The sequence below is a fragment of the Python bivittatus genome, unplaced genomic scaffold (assembly GCF_059951505.1).
Source record: "Python bivittatus isolate LINGU-HERP-01145 unplaced genomic scaffold, Pbiv_v1 ctg000160_np1212, whole genome shotgun sequence".
Classification (NCBI taxonomy): Eukaryota; Metazoa; Chordata; class Lepidosauria; order Squamata; family Pythonidae; genus Python; species Python bivittatus.
The window spans coordinates 3261294-3280237 of record NW_028277076.1 but is presented as its reverse complement, the minus strand read 5'-3'; the positions used below and the strand labels follow the sequence as shown (position 1 = coordinate 3280237).

General features: G+C 43.6%; 1 protein-coding gene across 3 annotated transcripts in view; it reads right to left on the bottom strand.

The window, feature by feature from the left end:
* ASTN2 (astrotactin 2) overlaps window positions 1-18944 on the bottom strand; it is a 274360-nt gene that overhangs the window by 36891 nt on the left and 218525 nt on the right. For all 3 annotated transcript variants that reach the window (XM_088146943.1, XM_088146944.1, XM_088146945.1), the window contains 2 exons: window positions 13999-14132; window positions 12508-12656 (listed from right to left, as the gene is read on the bottom strand). In XM_088146943.1, coding sequence (XP_088003069.1) covers window positions 12508-12656; window positions 13999-14132 — 283 coding nt within the window. The remainder of the gene's footprint in view (window positions 1-12507; window positions 12657-13998; window positions 14133-18944) is intronic.

The window sequence follows — 18944 nt, the reverse complement described above, 5'->3', positions numbered from 1 at the left end:
AAAGAAATGCTAAAACAATCTGAGAATGAGCTTAGGGGGGAAAAAAAAAAATAAGCCTTTTTGCAGAAGGAAATACCTTCTGAAAACATGGAAGGCAGCTTTTGGCATGGTAGTACATTAAGCGACAGAAGCAAGCTCTAAAAAAACAGAAGCAACCTTTTCATTTTAGTTTGTTTAAGGAAATTATGAAGGTGCATGAACTCCCTAGCTGGTAAAGAGAATGCCTCTTTACCATGATGCTTGTCAGTTTCAGGATGAAACAGATGATTCCATCTTGGTTAACAAGGCCCCAATTTTCAATGAAATCAAAGTAAACAGCGCAACTATTCCTATTGCTATTTATTATCTATGTGATTGCCAGAATAATCCAAAAATGTTCATTACCCTCCAGAGATCCTAAGAAATCAGAATGTGGAATTGTTTGTTAGCTTGCTTTAATCGCCTGTTTTGTCTAGAGACCCTGCAATATATGAAGGCTTTTTAGTTTTGGGTGTTTTGCGTGCCTTCGACTCAGTCTTGACTCCTGGCGACTGCCTGGTCAAGTCTCCGCAGTTTTCTTGGCAAGCTTTTTCAGAAGGGGTTTGCCATTGCCTGCTTCCCAGGGCCGAGAGAGAGGGGCTGGCCCAAGATCACCCCGCTGGCTTCGTGCCCAAGGCAGGACTGGAATGGTCTCCTGGTCTCCTGACGTCTAGCCTGATGCCTTCACAACTATACCAGACTGGCTCTCTATATGAGGGTTAGGATGGGGAATGACACAAAATATACCTCCCATAGGAGGGGGAAAAGCAAAATGAGAAGAAATCTAGACCATAAATCAGGATTTGAGGGACAACAAGCTGCCTATTACCCTCCTCTGTTCCACGGCATTCTCTGAGCAAACTCATATAAGGCAACTTCCTCAAATCCAAACATATATCTAGTAGGATCTAGATGTAGGTGGAGATCCACTGGTGATCAAGCTGTCCATCCTCCCGCCCATATCTTCCATGCTTAGGCACATACCAGATTATTCCACTTTCTGCCTTTGTCTCAGGGTGCCCTGGGCAAGGGCCCTATGCAAAGGCTTGTCTTCTGAGGTGGGGTCTGGCGTGCAGGAAAAGATGTAGATGCCAGATTGCTTCCCTTGTTAACTCAGGAAGGCTTGCAAATGTTCATGTCCCCACTGTCAAAGTGTCTACAGACTTTCCAGCTAAGGACCCCTGGGCTGTTGATGTGGAAATATAAGGGAGGGTCATGGTCTTCGGTTTCCCTACAAACCTATGTCAAGAACCACCAGAGGTCCTATGTTGTTCTGTGGCCTCCGGATGTCTTACCTATATCGACGCTGTTCCCTACACAAGAATAGGTCTTGTTTTTATGTTTGACAATCAGCAAAATTGACAATTGCGGTACGTTATCTGACCACAGTCTGGATTCTATCTAAGCATGTAACCACTTCCAAAACGTTTGCCCCTTTTCAAGTTGCATCATGTAAGATATTAAGCATTACTGTTGTATAATGTCTGCTTGGGAAAGAAACTATTCCACATTCCACAATTATTTAAAAATTTGACTGAGTTTCTCAAAAGGATCCAATCTAATCTGTACATGGACCAAACATAGCTACACATTTTGGAGCAAAGAAGAATAAACATGTAGAAAGAAGGAGCATATTCTTCCACAGAATTGATATACTGCCATTAGGGTCCCATGCTCAATTGTGCTAATTCCTACACCCTCTAAATCTTTGATAGTGTTTGTAGATAAGAACTTGGGGTGGGGGGAGGGAAGGGAAGAGGGGGCGAAATGGCCGTGTGTGTAATTGGAAAGAATTCATAGTCAGAGACTCAATGATGAAGCCATACAACCCGGCCTGACTGTTATGAAGTTGGATGGTGTGTGTGAAATACTCAGCTAATAGGATCTGACTCAGAGATGATTTTCCTCCCTCCTGCTCTTAGCAGAGAATAATCTCAGCCTTTCCAGTTATTAGAAAGTGCTGCTCCTTTCCCACCTAGCTGGCACATCAAGCAGGATGCCTTTACCCATGTTATCCTACCTGCACATACTCCAAGAAGCGGGGGGGCCAAGCAAGCACTGCGGAGTACATAGTTGGCTTGCAAAGCCCAGAGAAACAGGGAGAAATGCACAGAAAGAGGCTGTAGGAGAGGAAACTAATTGAGAGACCCAAACAGGGCCTCCACAATTCTCAGCCAAGAAGGAATGGCACAGCTATATTACACAGGGTCAACTCCTGGGGGAAAGCCTTCTGTTTTCCTGCCTCATTCTCTGAGTGCTTTCGGATTTCTGCAGAGTGTCTTCTGCTGGTGGCTTTTTTTAGTTGGCCTGATCACTGCAATGTGGCAGAGAATCTTGATCCCATTGTCTTCCTTCTGCTACGTTCTTCATTGTGGTGGGCCCGGCTGTCCTGGCTACCCCAACTAAAGTTCTGCAAGTTCCACAGAAGGAGTTCCCCACTTATTTTTTCTCTTAGGAAGTCTGGGAAACCAAGAAATGTGCTTATGTTGGAGATGTGCTTCTACAATGAAAAACAGGACACTTACACATACCGCTTGGCCACCCTGTAAATGGTTTAAGTGCAGGAACCCTGTCTCTTAGCCTGATTTGCCCCAGCTCAGGGATAAAAAGCAAGTTTTACACTTAGAAGGTTCAGTTTCTCAGACCTCCAGTAGGTGAGGAGTTTGGGAGGAGAAGACCTTGGATGCATTTTTTCCAAATGTACTGCATTTTTGTAGGCTTTTCTCTTAAGGTTGAGACAAAGCTTCCCCTGGCTTTTTACCAGCTGATGCTCAAAAGACTGCAGAAGTAGGACAGAACCTATCCTATCATGTCGTTGCTGTTGTTGGAAAGTGCAGGAGATGACTGGTCTATTGTTGGGTAGAAGCCAATTTGTAATATTTCCAATATTATGGAGTGAGGGCTTTATATATAGAAGGCCACAGGCTAAGTCCTTGGCATCTCCAGTTCAAAAGGATCAGGGAACTTTGATGGAATTGGGTTGTCTTTCGCTGAGATCCCAAAGCAACCTGTCTTTTACAGCTGACACTTCTGACACTTCACCGGTGGACAGTCTTCCGCCATTTCTTCCAAGGCCATCTTCTGTTTTAGTTCTGAGATGAAGTACACGCAGCACTGGCATAGCAAACATGGTATTTGCTGGACAGTCTCTGTCATGGTGTCAAGAAGGCTTTTGTCTTGTTTTATGAATGAATGAATGAATGAATGAATGAATGAATGAATGAATGAATGAATCAAGAAATGAAATGAAATGAAATGAAATGAAAGCCATATCCAAGATCCCAGGCTCTGCCATCCAGGTTGCACACTTTGCTAAATGATCTCCATGCTCCAGACCCACCACAGTTAAAGAAATCCAAGCTAAACAAGCAGCTGCAAAACATTTTCCTTGTTGGAAGGGCTAATGTAGAAAGAATGAATTCCTAGATGGTCCCCCACTTTCTTTCATTTCCAGCCCAGCACTGCACTTTCTCCCTCTTCTTCTCAATTTTCTCCTCCACCCCTCTAAGGCTGCTTCTCCCTTGGCTTTAAACTTTACAAGAATTTTGGTCCATTGTCAGGGGTCTTCTAGGGGAGGAAAGGATGAAGGGGGACCAAACCTTTGCAGCTGTTTTAAGATACATGGCACTGGATTTACATAGACATCCTGACTGAAATACCTTGCGCTTTCATCCCAGGGGCCGACCTTGCCTGCACCATTTTGTGGAGCACACTGTGTCCCTCCCAGGAAAGCTCCATTTTGACAATGCATTCACAACCCAGCCCTTGTGGTGAACACTACTGTGGCCTTAAAGCCTTGAAACTGAAGGAACTGCAGTTCCTTTGCTCTTCTCTATTTTTCCCTCCTGCATCTGCTGATGTGCAGGTCCTCCTCCATCCTAGGCTGCACATTGCCTGACTCCCCTTTAATGTGCCCCCTAGCTTCACTTCAGCTGTGATGGGGGGAGCACTGACTCAGGAAACCCATGAACTATTTGAGAAAGGTCAGCTGGCAGCCTTCACCATCCTTCCTGGTTCCCACTGGATGGTGCAGGAGCCCCCTCTGATGGCTGAGTGGCAGATTTCACCACTACAAGGTATCTCTATTCCAGCTTTCCTGGACTAGATGCTTTAAGAGTGTCATTTGTAAAGGTCCAACCAGTTGCTCATTCTGCTAGGAATTGGAGGAGATTTAGTCCCAACATATTTCAAGGAAATTAGTCTCAGGAAAGCTGTTGTACACCATGGCACATCTTGAGAAAACAGATGTTTGAACTATGTCAAAATTTGACCAGCGAACCTAATTCCCCTCTCCTTCCTTCCTTCCTTCCTTCCTTCCTTCCTTCCTTCCTTCCTTCCTTCCTTCCTTCCTTCCTTCCTTCCTTCCTTCCTTCCTTCCTTCCTTCCTTCCTTCTGTAAAGCCTTCTCTTTTATTGCCTTGAATCTCTCCACATTTAATATTATTTGATTCAGAACAAATTTCTCATTGTGGCCAAAGGCAGGAGCAAAGAACAGTATTGTGAGAGAGGGAAAAGGTATCTCCCCAAGTCAATTATGACTGTCTACATCTCTAGACATCTCCCCTTACCCACCTTCACTCTAAGTTTTTTTGAAAATGCAAATGCATCATTTCCACTCATAGGAGAGCTGTTTTAGCACTTGAAACATTTGGACTTCCCTTTCCTGAATCTTCATCCTGTGTTGCTCTGTGAAACTGAGGATCTTGCCTCATTTTTGGGCCACCCAAAGAAATTGGCTTGGGGGGGAGGGGCAATGCAACGCAGTTGATGTCAACATCAACCCTGTTTAGATTAAAAGGGATTTAAAAGTGGCTGCCACGCTTGGCCCCCTTTCTACCACGGGCCAAATCTGCTAACCATCAATTTCCTGGCTTTAATTTGGAGGAGACAAGCACTAATGCAAATTAAGATGAACGAGGAAACAAAAGCAACGTTCATTAGCAATCCTTCCAAAAGACTTTTCTCTCTCACACACACACTGTCTTGCACTCTCTCCAGAGTCCTGCTGTCTGAGACAGAAGGTTAGTCATTTTTCATTTGGAGAGATATTGGCGTGACTCAAAATATCACCAAAGTTCCAAAGAAAGTGAAGCACTGGGTTCAAACCAGGAAAAGCAATCTAACATATAGGCAACAACAGAAGCAGTTTTGTCCCCCCCCCCCCCCCACAGCAGCAAAACAATTCCTACGAAATGGATGCTATGCTCAGCAACATAGAGCAGAGGCAAATTACGTTCAACGGATGAAGTCATTGCTTTGATGGAGAGCAGAAGGGCTACATGTGTATGAGACCGTGGACATTAACTTTATCAGCTGTGCAAGGAACAGGAATGTTCTTTGCATATCAGGCTGAAAGACGGCCTTGCAGGACAGCTCCATTTAGAACGGGAGGCAATTAAGCTTGTTCCACCGATGATTATGAAGAGATGAGGGAGGATGTTGAAATCAACTTTCCAGCTCATCTCTTTTTCAAGGCTGGGGGTGGGGGTGGGGAGGACAGGGCAGTTTGGAGTGAGGGCTGTGCTGAAAATGCTTGTGCTTTCTATCATCCTACTTCAGTCTGCTGGAATGGACTCTCTTGAGAAAAAGGAAGATGGATGGATGGATGGATGGATGGATGGATGGATGGATGGATGGATGGATGGATGGATGGACAGACGGATCAACAGACGGACGGACGGACGGATGGATGGATGGACGGACAGACGGATCAACAGACGGACGGATGGATGGATGGATGGATGGATGGATGGATGGATGGATGGATGATGTTCTTGGAGTATTTTAGTGGTGAGATGGCGGAAGGGTATAATTGAATGCCTTGTCTTTCATTGTATATCTATTCTTTGGCTGTCTGAAGCTCCTCTGACTTGCCACATTTCTCTTCAATGCAGGAGTTTTTAGGGATCTGGGAATAGGTTCCAAGGGGGCCATGATTTGGATAGAGGAAAAAAAAATACAACTTTGTTTTCATTAAACGCTAACTGAAATGTAGCTTTTCTTTCAACACGATGTATAGGCAACAACATCACTGATGGCTTCTAGACGCCAAAAAGGTTTGTGAAGGTCAATAAATCTCACCCTCTAAAATTATTATACCCTAAAAAAGGCATTGTCTTGTTATTGATTTGTGGGTTAACGAAGAAGCATAGATGTTGCTATATCCCTTTTTTTTTTTTTAGTATTTTGAAAACTTTTTTTTTTTAGTATTTTGAGAACTCTGAGCCTAATTGGTTCCCTTTGTAATACAATCAATATCTATGTATTTTATACAAGTATTTATAATTTTTTTCTGGGCTTCGCCAACCTCTCAAAGGGCTCCCTGGCACAAAAGAAGGTTAAGAACATCTGCTTTAATCCTAGAGGAAGATGTCATGAATGAACTCTTCCCAGGGATCAATTTCAGTTTGGGAACTAAGTGGGGCCAAAGATGTTGCAAAATAATGGACAGCTGAGTCACAGGAAATCATTTCTCCCACCGTCTGTGGTTTCCCTGCCTTCCTATTCTGATGTAGGGGAGTGTGTGTGTGTGTGCACGTGTGCATGTGCACGCACACCTTCAGATCGGTGTTGACTCCTGGCAACTGCCTAGACAAGTCCCTGCAGTTTTCTCAGCGAGATTTCAGAAGTGGCTTGCCATTGCCTCCTTCCTAGGGCTGAGAGAAAGTGACTGGCCCAAGGTCACCCAGCTGGCTTTGTGCCTCAGGTGGGACTAGAACCCATGGTCTCCTGGTTTCTAGCCTGGTGCCTTGACCCCTACACCAAACTGCTCTCCTATTCCAATACTTCCATTCAATACCAAGGAAAGGCAAGTAAGGAGGCTTGAGAAGGGTGGAAAGTTATGGAAAAGGAACAGTTTCCCATGTTCTCCTTTAATTTCAAAGAGGGAATGCCTCTTACTGAGCATTTTTTGTGATTTGGAAGTGTGGCCAATGACAGAAATATAGGGAACTGGAAAAAAAGAAAGAAAGAAATCACAGCCCACCTCACCCCAAACATAAACTCAGAAACACCTCTTGCAAAAGAATCCAACAATTCTAAAATGAGGTGGAAAACAGAAGCTTTTTCAGAGACAGCAGACTTCTAAGGAACTGGAGGACAGTTGCATAATATGTTTTGAGCATCAAAAGTGACCAGTTCCATCCCCCCTGGCTTCATTTATTTAACCCCTCCCAAGATTGTGGCATGAAGTTTTCACAGCCCTTTCCAACTGAATCTGTGTGCATCGGGCCAAACTGTCTGAGCGGGAGCAGTAAAGAAGCATGCCTGGGCTTGTTCATCCAGAGTCTTTCTTGTCTGGAAAACTTAGTTTCCAGTGAATGGGAAACATGCCTGGTTTCTGAGTCTGTCATCTGCCTGAAAAATGTCTTGGAAGTGCAAATTATGTTGAGTATAAGAGCTGGGAAGAGGTTGCATGGATTATGCTGGAAGGGAGAAGGAGAAGGAGAAGGAGAAGGAGAAGAAGGAGGAGGAGGAGGAGGAGGAGGAGGAGAAGGAGAAGGAGAAGGAGAAGGAGAAGGAGAAGGAGAAGGAGAAGGAGAAGGAGAAGGAGAAGGAGAAGGAGAAGGAGAAGGAGAAGGAGAAGGAGAAGGAGAAGGAGATGGAGATGGAGATGGAGATGGAGATGGAGAAGGAGAAGGAGAAGGAGAAGGAGAAGGAGAAGGAGAAGGAGAAGGAGAAGGAGAAGGAGAAGGAGAAGGAGAGGATGGTGGTGGTGGTTTAGGATCAATTCAAGCTTTATCAAAAGACAGCCTCCACCTTTCCCTCCTTCTTCTGCACACGTTGGTAAGCTTGGCAGGTGACTTAATAGAAGTACAAAAGCTATGTGCTAGGACACAATTCAACCCAAATACAATTGTTCTCTGGTTCTGATTTTTCAATATGCAGGACAACAATGAAAAATATGTGACTCTCAAAATGAGAGCCAAAGAAGAGCACTGGATCGTTCCAAGGCCATTCTTCTGCACCCCGTGGTGACCAAGCAGATACATTCAAGGCACTCATTAGTATAGACAGGAGGATCAGCCTCTTCCACTGCTGTTCTACAACAGCTGGAATCTGTAACCATGTTGCCTGTGATTCTAGGGATAGTAAACAGCTGCCAAAATTATTAGCCACCCTCCAGCACTTTTTAAAAAATTTCTATTAAAACGATCTAAATTGGTGACCCTCAGCATGCCTGCTGGTGGCGAATTGTCTGCATTGTGCCAGAAGGTCCTTCTTCTCCCTGATTCAGTCTCTGAATTTAGTCTCAGTGGATGACCACCCACTTCTCTCTGTTTACATGCTTCCCTGCACACTCCCCTCTCACCTGCCTACTTGCTAAGCTGAAAAGTCCAAACAGTAATTTTTCCTCCATAAGGAAACGTCCCTTGACACCTAAATATTTTGCTTCTCCTTTTCTGGAGTGCCTTGGGGAAACTGGCTGTTTTTGTGGAATAAGAGAAAAACTTGTCCTTGAAAGGAACAAAGCTCTACCTCCCCTCCTCTAAAAATGAATGATGACGCCACTTTCTGAGATGGGAGGAGGAGAGCTGCCAAATGGTACAACACTGACTTGTAGGCAGGCAAGGAACTGAAACAGAAGCCTTACAGCCCTCTTGTGGAGCACACTGAAGGTGCCCCTGAAAGCTTGAAGGAGTCAGCCATCAGCTGCTGTGCACCAGAAGAAGCCAGCCAGCCAACTTCATCCAGGCTAAGGAGCTACACTATGTTACCACTTTTCTTTAGGACCAAGCTGGGGAAGTATAAGACAGCAGCAAACCAACATTGGTTTGATGGGCCTCAGCTGCTTGCAATGCATGAGGACTTGTGGATGAGGGAACCACCGGTCCTGAGGCACAGAAACCATTTTATCCAAAACCACGCAAAGGTTCTTGTAACAAAGGTTAGATTTTGAAAAACCAGATTGTCAGAGATCTCCACATTCAAGTCTTGCACCATGTGCTGTCATGCTCACAAGCAAGTGCTTAGAGATTTGGGTGGTGGGGCAGAGACCATTATGCACTAGTAGTCTTCTCCCATCTTTAAGCAGCCAGGAGACTCTGATTTGGGCCGTCAGAGATCAGCATGGCCTCCCCACTGGATGCTGTGATGGAACTCATCTGGTGTCCCCAATAGCATGAGATGATGACAACGTTGATGGCAACAAAGCTTTTCCTCCCAAAGGAGTACAGCATAGTAAACAAAGCAAGTTTACTCAGCAAGCAACCCAAGTTTATTTTCCACCAAATTTGATTTTAATTTCATTCATGTGAGACAAAGTTATTCAAACCACTGCCCTATCATTCCTTGGCCATCTCTCTGTAAGGAAAAAAAGGAAAAACCAACGAAACACTTAAAAAGATGAAGGATTTCATCTTTCCTTTGGCAGCCGTATAATATTTCTCCCAATCCTTTTTGAGATGAAGGGGCCAAGGTTTATAAAACAGATCAGAGCATCGCAGAGCACAGCAGGTCCTATCTTGGGGATTGGGACACCTGGATAGAGAACTGAGTTGGACGACAAGGAAATGTCATGGCAGAAAGCCACTTAAATGGTGGCTATTAGGTCCAGTGTAACAAGGACAAAATCTGATTATAATTGTAGCAATAGGGCAGGCTAAGAAGCATTGTTTTTCCCCCAGGGATATGTGCTTGTTCTAAACCAAATCTCACTGATACAGCGCAACTATTTATAGAACCTGAGAACATTGGTGTCCGTGATCATGTTAGACTCATCTGAGGTTGCAAACTCAGCTCTCCAGGCAATTCTAACCAGCTTCCTCCCTTAAAATGCAAGTGTTTCCTTGCATATTAAACGGAGAAGTGCACATCCTCGGGGAAAGATTAGTAGAGGAGTTATTTCCGCTCCATGTAACTCATGTTTAACTGTACTGTATCTTGGGACATGAGCAAACCAGTAAAGATTGTTTACCATGGTTGGACCTTCATACATCTAAAATGATTCACTGAAACTAGTTTTCTGTGGGGCAATCCTAGTTTTGGTTTAACTTTAAGGTCTTTTTGGATATAATGAGTGCTCTTCCCAAATAGCTGATTGCAGATAGTAGTCATGGAATAAATAATGCAAAATTATACTGGGGCAATGGTAGAAAATTCTCTGCTGGAGATACAGTCATGAGCTTTCTTCTGGTACAATCCAGAGGCCAGCTTTAATATTGCCAGTGCAATAAAAATGAGCATTTATTCTAAGAGCATATTTGCAAGAAAGGAACTCAGTTTTCCTTTCTTCTTGACATATTAGTTTTTCTAAAAGATGTGGCTTTTTAGGTGCACAGAAGAATATATTCTCCACCTGCTGCTAGTAGAGTGATATACATTACAAATCTCTCTTTTTGTTCCATGTTTTTATTAATGCCTGCACATTAAAACATGGAACATATGTTTTTTTCTGTCCCTCTTCCTCCTTTTGAGGTCCTCACTCTTCCACCAGAGCAGCAAAAGTGTGACAGAGAACATTTTCCGAGCTGAATATTAGTTCCAGATGCCTATAAGAAACGTCAGTTTGTACATCACCCTGTAAAAAACACACATCTCCTGCTTTCAAAGGCAGAAACCACTTCTCCTATGATCTAATCTTCTGGCTCGCTCGGCGGCCTCACATGCAACTCATTCAGGCAGTTGGGGGGTAGCCTGTCACACCTCCCTCAGCTGCCCCCTACTAATAGTGAACACCTTGCAAAGTAGCAGATCCAATGCATCGTTGCAATGCATCTCCGGCTCTTTGGAGCATTGCAATCCTTTCTGCAATGCAGATGGCTTAAGAAAGAAGTCTTCTTATGGTTCTGGTGGGGAGGGGCTCCTCTGAGGGGCAGTAAAGGGATGGCTTCATACCCTGTGGGTGCCATACTGCTTCAGAATGTTGCTCTGGGACTGGAGAGACCCAGGTTCAAGGCCAACTTTAGCTGTGAAAACTCACTGAGTAACCACTATGGGTCAGTCAAAGTTCAAGCCAGACAAAGAGGCAACAACTGCCATTCAAAAAGAGGATGGCAAAAGCCTTTAAATACATCAAACTAAAACCCAGAAACCTGCACTCTGGGAAACCATCCTGCTGGTATAAATGCTTGCTATTTAACGCTGAGCCAAAATGAAGCCCACATTCGGGTCAACCAAGCATCTAAAGGAGAAAAGGATGCAGTGATGCCCCCACAAAGAAAGTTTTGTTTTGTATTGCCATATAACATACAAGTTTCAGGGTAAAAGAGAGAGAAAAAAAACAGTTCCAACAGAAGATCTTAATATTCAGGCCAATATATAGGGAGAAACTTTCTCCCAAACCATTTAGGATTTTTAGGTATAATCACGTAGCAAACCGTATGTGATAAATGTGACACTCACAGACACCAGTCAGATGACACATGGGCAGCTTGCAAATCTGGCCGCATGTGCAACAAGCCCCATTGTCCAGGAGAAACTTCTCCCCAGATTCTGAGGCTTTGCTGAAACAGCAAAGAGCAAAGCTTTTTAAGCGGATGAGTTTGTACAGTGAATGCAACATGACACATGACACATTCTGAAGCTGTCCTGGCTTCTATTCTCCTTTGGCAGGAACCCTGCATGAAAATAAACTTTCTTGGATAGTGGAGAACCTGTATTTGACTTCCCAAAAGCTCTGGGACAACAAGAAACTCGGACGGGTCAATGCTGCCCCCTAGATGCCTTTAAGGCAAGATACTCAACTGCACACAAACATTGGAAGCAGACTCCTTCTCCCTCTCATGCATAAAACTTCTCGATTTGTCTACTAATTCCTCTGGAGCCAGATCCACGCTCCAAAATGCCTGGCAGGACAACACACAGATTTCTGGGCTTCCAGAACAGGTAGCAGAGAGATCTCAGATAGACCACACAATGAAGAGCTGCAGCTAACCAACTGAAGGGCCATGTTGGGTTAGAACAATGCTTCAACTAGCTCTACTCCTCTGAATGGATGCTTCGAAAGGGGAGAAGGGAGGATAATTAAGGGGTTATTCGTCACACGCTATCAACAGTCTCAGAAAAGTCCAATGATACCTCAACCGAGAGTATATGTGACCAAAAAAAAAAAAGTCATCTCAGATGACAGGTTATGCAGAGATGAAGTTCAGTCAGGGCATTGCCTGGTATAGGGAAGGTCTGTGAAAAATAGGAATGGAGAACCAGATATTGTTGAACTAAAATGGTCAGCTAAGGAAGCTGCTGTTGGGTGCTCAATTCAACAACATCTAGGAGAAAATACATCTCCTTTGCTGATTACACAACTCCTTTTGTCCTTGAATTTTATCTAGCTGTTTATGATTATCTAATTTCAAGAATGACTTTTGAGTTCGCTTTTCCCTTCTTCCCTCCCTTTTCCTTTCAGGGGAAATATTTAACTCTGCAATCTTGTAGCGAAAGAGTGGGCTTAAACATCTAGGAATAAAATATTAAAACAAGTAATAAGCCATTGGAACCTAGGAAACTGTCAGAGGTGAGGTGTTCCACAATGCCTCCAACATCTACTCACCTGTGTAGAGGTCAGTGTCAGTGTATTCATCCACCTTTTTGTGATGCAAGATATAGTCTGAGATTTTTGTTCCAATGGCTGGTTGGACATCCAGCCACTCCAAGGAGACAACAGTGCTTGAAGGTTCCACGTTGGGAGAAAGCCGCAACCTGGGCAGAATAACAAAAGAAATGAGGGGCAGATTCAAAATCAAACCTTCTGTGGTGCTGGAAATTGAGACAGATTATTGTAAAAATAATTTGTGATCAGACACCACACAGGACCCTTCATTCGCAGAAGGATGGGTTTGGTCTTCTAGCCTGCTACCAAACACAAAGTCTACTTTGCCCAACTCATCATTTGGGATCCAAGAGGGATGGAGAAGGGTTTGATTTTACACTTCAGCACAAAACAGATATCTCTACAACCCATCGTGCTACAAGAAATATAGGCCTCTTTGCTTTTGTCATGGTTTACTCAGGGTAGCTGCAACTGTTGCATCCTTGTGGTTGCACCACCAAGCTCAGATTCCCTTACAAGTCTTCTTCCCCTACAAAAGAAGCTTCTGGCTTTCCTCTCATCCTCAGAGTGGATGGTGTACAAATTATTTATCAGTTAGAATTAGATATTTGTGGTAGAGAAACTACTTGGGATTTCTAAATATTTAGAAATTAAGAAGAGTGGCTTTGGGCCAATTCGATGACTGCAAAGAGAAACATAGTGCTGTTGCTCTGAGTGTGTCTGCTTTAATGTGCCGTGCATCTTTTCCCTCACTATGCAGCCTCCCAGGCAACCCTGGCTTCATTAACTCTGTACCTCTTCCCTTGAGATTGAGTGGGAGCCATAAATGCTGCAGAGCACACTAAAGAGATGATTTCCTGTTACACATCTTTCCACACTTTTAAAACTTCCTTGTCTGTCCCTGCTTAGTCTGAAAAAGCCTTATGGGAGGAATTCCACCCAGTCCCCGGTCGGGGTTTGAATGGAAATATGGAGATCTAGGGAGGGGTAGTGGGAGGAAGGAATGTCCTTGAGGAACAGGAGGAAGAGCTGCAACCAAGTCAGTGGTCAGATAAAAGAAATCTGAGTCTGAGCCAGAACTGTAATCTGAGAAAGCGTCTCAGACAGGACCCTCCCTGGCTCTCACCATGATAAAGGAAGGGAGGAGGGAAGCATATTCAGACTTACAAGATTCTCTTTCAAGAAATAAAAGTAGGTTTAGCATTCATGACGTCAGTTTCCTTGTCTGGTCTGCCTTGAAGGGCTGACAAGAGGTTGCAGGCATCCAGAGAGAATGTCCAGTATAAATCTGTCTCCCACCCTGAGATTCTCATGTCTATTTGTCTTCCCTTTTGAAATAAAATTCAGAAGCCATTTATTTCCCCTATTTATGGGGGAAAAATACAAGGGTAATGTACATCATATTAAAGACTGATGCAAAAAAATAAATAAATGGGGGGGTCTTTTGGCTGGACAAATGCACACACCACCCCGGTTGGAAGAGATACTCACACAGGCTGGGGAAGTGGGCTGCAGCTAGGGAGCCCATTCTCATCAAAGGCGTTGAGGTCGCACCGGCACCAATCCTCAATCACATCTCCTTTTCCTGAGCACCAGTAGGAGCTCATGAGGGCTCCCTTGAATGCCTGGAAAGAAAGAACAGATAAATGGTTTTGGGTGAATGATGAGGTGAATGATTGAGGAATGCTGGGACCTTGACAAAAATCTGTCGGTTGTACTAGCCGGGACTTCATCAATACAGGAAGAAAGATGTTGCAGAATCCTGACTCGTTCCCTGTGTCAATCATCAGTTCTGACGTCTAGAACAGGAGCATCTCTGATGTTTAGATGCAAGGGTTATGTGCTTTTTTGTACATCATTACATGTATGAGGATATTCAAACTTTCAGGGGGGAAAAAGCATTGGTGGGATAAGGGTTGGATACTTTGATATCATCGCTCCTTATTTCCTTTTGCTTTTGAGCATGGAGGGAAAAAAATATTTCTGTGAGCCTCCATCTGCTCCTTGGAGTGACAGTCCTAATGGAAAGGCTTGTCTTCTTAGCAAGAATTAAACGCTCAGACCTTCATCTGGACCCCGTTCAGAAAACAGGCAGTCAGTGGCCCAGTAGTTTTAACCCAGCCACTTAACAAGAAAAGAAATTCTACCAAAACCAACAGGATCTCCTTCCCAAGACACATGTTTACAATTCATCCTGCCTTCTTAAAAGTCCATGCCTTGCGGGTCTCATGCAGACAGTAGTCCAAAGTAAAACATTTTCTTCATGCTGACTATAAAAGGAAAGGGTATAAATAGTAAGCAGGACCACATTCTCCACTGTTTGGGGCTGAGACCCATCAACTTTCCCAAAACTGCCTTTTCGAGTCATTCACATCTGTTGTTTTTGCCTTCCAGATACTTCGGAAATGTTGCCATTTCAGCAACAAGGAGCAAAGGAAGAGAGGAGCAGAAGCTGAAAAAATAATTGGGTTGCATTTGATTCCAACCATAAAGAAAAGGTCAGAAATGGGTTGGGTCTGTAGACCATTTGGAAATTAAATAATAGCCAGTACAAGACCTTCCTTAGTAGCTGCATTTGGGGCCACTGTGTAGCACGTGTTTAAGAACAATACTCTAGTTTACTCGAGTGAAATACTCTGATACTATATTCTATACTCTATAGTACTCTATATACTAAAAACACTAGTGGACACAGTATTCACTTTCAGAGCTGGATACAAATTAATGTAGGGCCAACAATGTGTTCAATCATTTTCCTACCATTTAACATCCCCCTGCCCCCCCAAAAAAGACCCAAAATCCTAATTTAATTTTAAATACATTTGTCACAGGAGAATAAAACTTCTCACGGGCGTGGTAAAAGTTCTAACATTTAGCTTAACCATAGAATGGCAGGGAGTGTGTGTTAGAGGTACCCTTCACTCTCCAGCCACTCAAGAATGGGGCACCCCATTCAGGTGAGACTGTATCTCTTCATCCTGCAGCAACTGCATGGCGTATTTAAGCCCACTCCGTACTGACGTTCCACCTGTCCCTTCTGAAATCAGATGACTTTATAACTTGGCTGGGCCAGGTGAAGGCACGGAAGGTCACGCCTTGGCTAGGTCATGGAAGGTACAGAAAGTAAAGACTCTGGGGATGAAGGAAGGCTGGCCAGAAATATAGTGGAGAGAGGAGTATAATTGTAGAAAAAGAGTAAATTAGACTCATGAAATACCTCTTCAGCAGGTACCGGTGCTACATTTCCCCCCAATAACTAGCAAATTCTAATTCTTTTTATTGATCCCTCCCAGGGAAACAGTGTCGTTCCCTCGACGAGAACTGGAATGAAGCTATCTTTTCCTTTGTGTGGTGGTGGTGGTGGTGGTGGTATTTCAAAGCGATTACTTTGCTATCCAAGTAAATGAGGACCAAAACAAAACTGCAGCACAGACCATTGTTGGTGCAGGTGGAGATATCCTTATTTTTTGTATAACATTTCCAGCGCTTGCCGTGTCTTCGCTGGGTTTGGGATCGATCTGATTTGTAGTGATCTGGAAGAACCTACGATAAGGGCTAGACTAAAATGAATGACACAAACTCAAATGTAGTGGTTTGAACTGTGGTGCTGGAGAAGACTCTTGAGAGTCCCCTGGACTGCTAGGAGGTCAAACCAGTCAATCTTAAAGGAAATCAACCCTGATTGCTCATTGGAAGGACTGATAATGAAGCTCAAGCTCAGATACTTTGGTCACCTAATGCGAAGAGAGGACTCTTTGGAAAAGACCCTGATGCTGGGAAAGATGGAAGGCAAAAGGAGAAGAGGACGGCAGAGGATGAGATGGTTAGAGAGCATCACTGAAGCAATGAGCATGAAACTGAGCAAACTCAGGGAGGCAGTGAAGGACAGGAAGGCCTGGCGCAATATGGTTCATGGGGTCATGAAGAGTCGGACACGACTTAACGACTGAACAACAACAACAAATGTAGTGGATGGTGATATTCCAGATGATGGGTCACTTTGGGAATCTTACGAGCTGCTGCCCTATAGCCTAATCTGATCATGTTTAATGTCTTTTGTTTCTTACTGTAAGTTGGGCTCCGCTTTAATCAGATCCTGAGGATACACAGGCACAATATGCTTTGCCTCAACCTTTCAGGAAACAAAGTTATTCTTGCAATACATCCATCAAGCTGCATCCTCCTCGCTCATTAGAGTGAGTTCATACCACACACCTTAACAGGGTTACACGGTCACACATGAATGTCCATTTCTCCCTTCTGCTTCAATTCAATTTGTTGATATTTATTGAGCAGCAGCTGATGTCAAACACATACAAGAGAGGGAGAGTGGAGTGGGGGGTAGTGTGTCAGTTGAACTGATGGGAAAGGTTGAAAGAGCTGGGTGATTTGCTTTGAATCAGAAGTTTGAACAACTGGAAATGGCTGGGAGTGTGAGGCCAGGCAGAGTGGGAGCCCAAGGGAGAGATGTGAGACGTCTTAGTGTGAACGCTTTGAAAGTTCAAAGCAGGGTAGGAGAGAAGGGTCCTCTGTCTTCATCAGGTTGTTGTTATTCTTAGAAGACTTTCCCATAACTGTTTCTTGCTATGCCTTTCCAAGCAAGTATCTCATAAACATTGGAACAGAGTTTCCTTCACCCGGTCATCAGAGATGGTTACAACAAAACTGGTGCAGTTAAGTTCTCAGTGGTCATATATGGACCTCCTTATTTTAGATAATAGTTACTGTAAAATATGGTTTACAAACCCTTGTTTGGGGTCACTAAACCTTGTTTGCCCATTCTGCTAAGTGGGCTTTGAGCATTGGCCCTAAAGTCCTGACCTTGCAATCCCACCAGCCCTTAAAAGCTACTTGAGCAAAGGAAATGATGACTCACTAGTGAGGCTAAGTCAATCATACACCAGGTCAAGACCCCAAAGTTCTAGTTGTAGACATATTACTCAGTGCTGGGCAGAAAAATTGTCCTGAGTTTTTCCAAAAAGTTCTTACTGATTTTGTTAAAATGGAATTTGCTTTGGGGTTCTTTCAAAGGAGACTGGAATTCCAGGGAAATTCTAAGGAGTGGAGTGGATGGTTCTTATTCAATGATAACATGATCAAGAGGTGTCCTACTTTTCAAAAACTATTCTCTTTCCAGCAATTTACGGCCTCCCTGGCTTCTCATCCTCGTAACTAACCTATATGTTCTGCCCCAAGGGGAAAATTAAGGAGGAAGTTGCTCCCATGGGCCTTTTCCAGATCTGGATGTAAGGGCAGACAAAGAATTTGCAAAGAAATGGACAGAGATGTCATAGTAAACAAGAGTACTAACAAATACTTCTTTACCACCTTCAACAATTAAGTCAGTTCAAAAAACACACCAAGAGAAACTCAAAAGTAGTTTTCAAGCACCTGGAGAATGAACCTCTTTCAGACCAGGAAAAAGAAAACCTTGAGAAATCACCAGGCAGGTTTGAGGACAGCATTAGTGTTATTTGCAAACTCCTAGGAGGAACAGTACAAGCAAGGACAAGATGTTGCAATTTGGGAAGGATGATGACAAATCCGGAATATGGATCCAGAGAAGTTGACATAGAAAGTAGGAGGCAAGCTGCATATAAACATCCTTGTCATGAATTACAAATGTGTGATTTAAAACAAAAATAGTGGAAAGGGGGTTCCAATGATCTCATAGAAGAAGGGTAAGCGGCTTTTGAAGTACCATGGATTACTGAAACTATTTTCTACTTGGGAAAGGGAAATGTCCCACAGGATTGTGATTTTTTATATGTATTAAGCTGACTTCAAACTTAATAGCAAAATAATGATGAAGTTTGCTGGCAGGAGGCTTTGTCCTTCTAATGTTCACACCCTCCTTTCATCCAGCTGTTGTGACTCCCAGGGCCTGAGATCCTGAAGTTCATCCTATGGAGACTTCAACACTGACACAGAAGAGGTCACAGGGACAGAAAACATTCAAGGTGGGCAGTTTATGCTGAGTGAGTGTTATGGATACAAGCCAGGGGAACAGAAGACAGGACTGGAAAACCCAGACAAACATTTATGTCCTGTTGACATCACTCTTCTTGGAGAGGTCTTTTAGTGCTCTCAAAGTACTCAACTGTAGTGTGCTTGGGAAGAACTTTCCATAATCATTTTTAACATATCATCATCATCATCATCATCATCATCATCATCATCATCATCATCATCATCATCACAGTAGAATCAAAGAGCTGGAAGAGGCCATGGAGACTATGCTAGAAGGTCTAGAAGTCAAAGAGTTTTAGTTTGGAGCTTAGAAATATCTGTTCTATGGAAGAAGAAACTTCAGCTACCATGTCAATCTGAGAGGAAACACAGAGGAAAATCTGCAACTTCTGAACATGCAATGCAATTCTTTGGTGGAGAACCAATGGCCAACCAAGCCCTGTACATGGAAGTTTAAATCCAGAAGG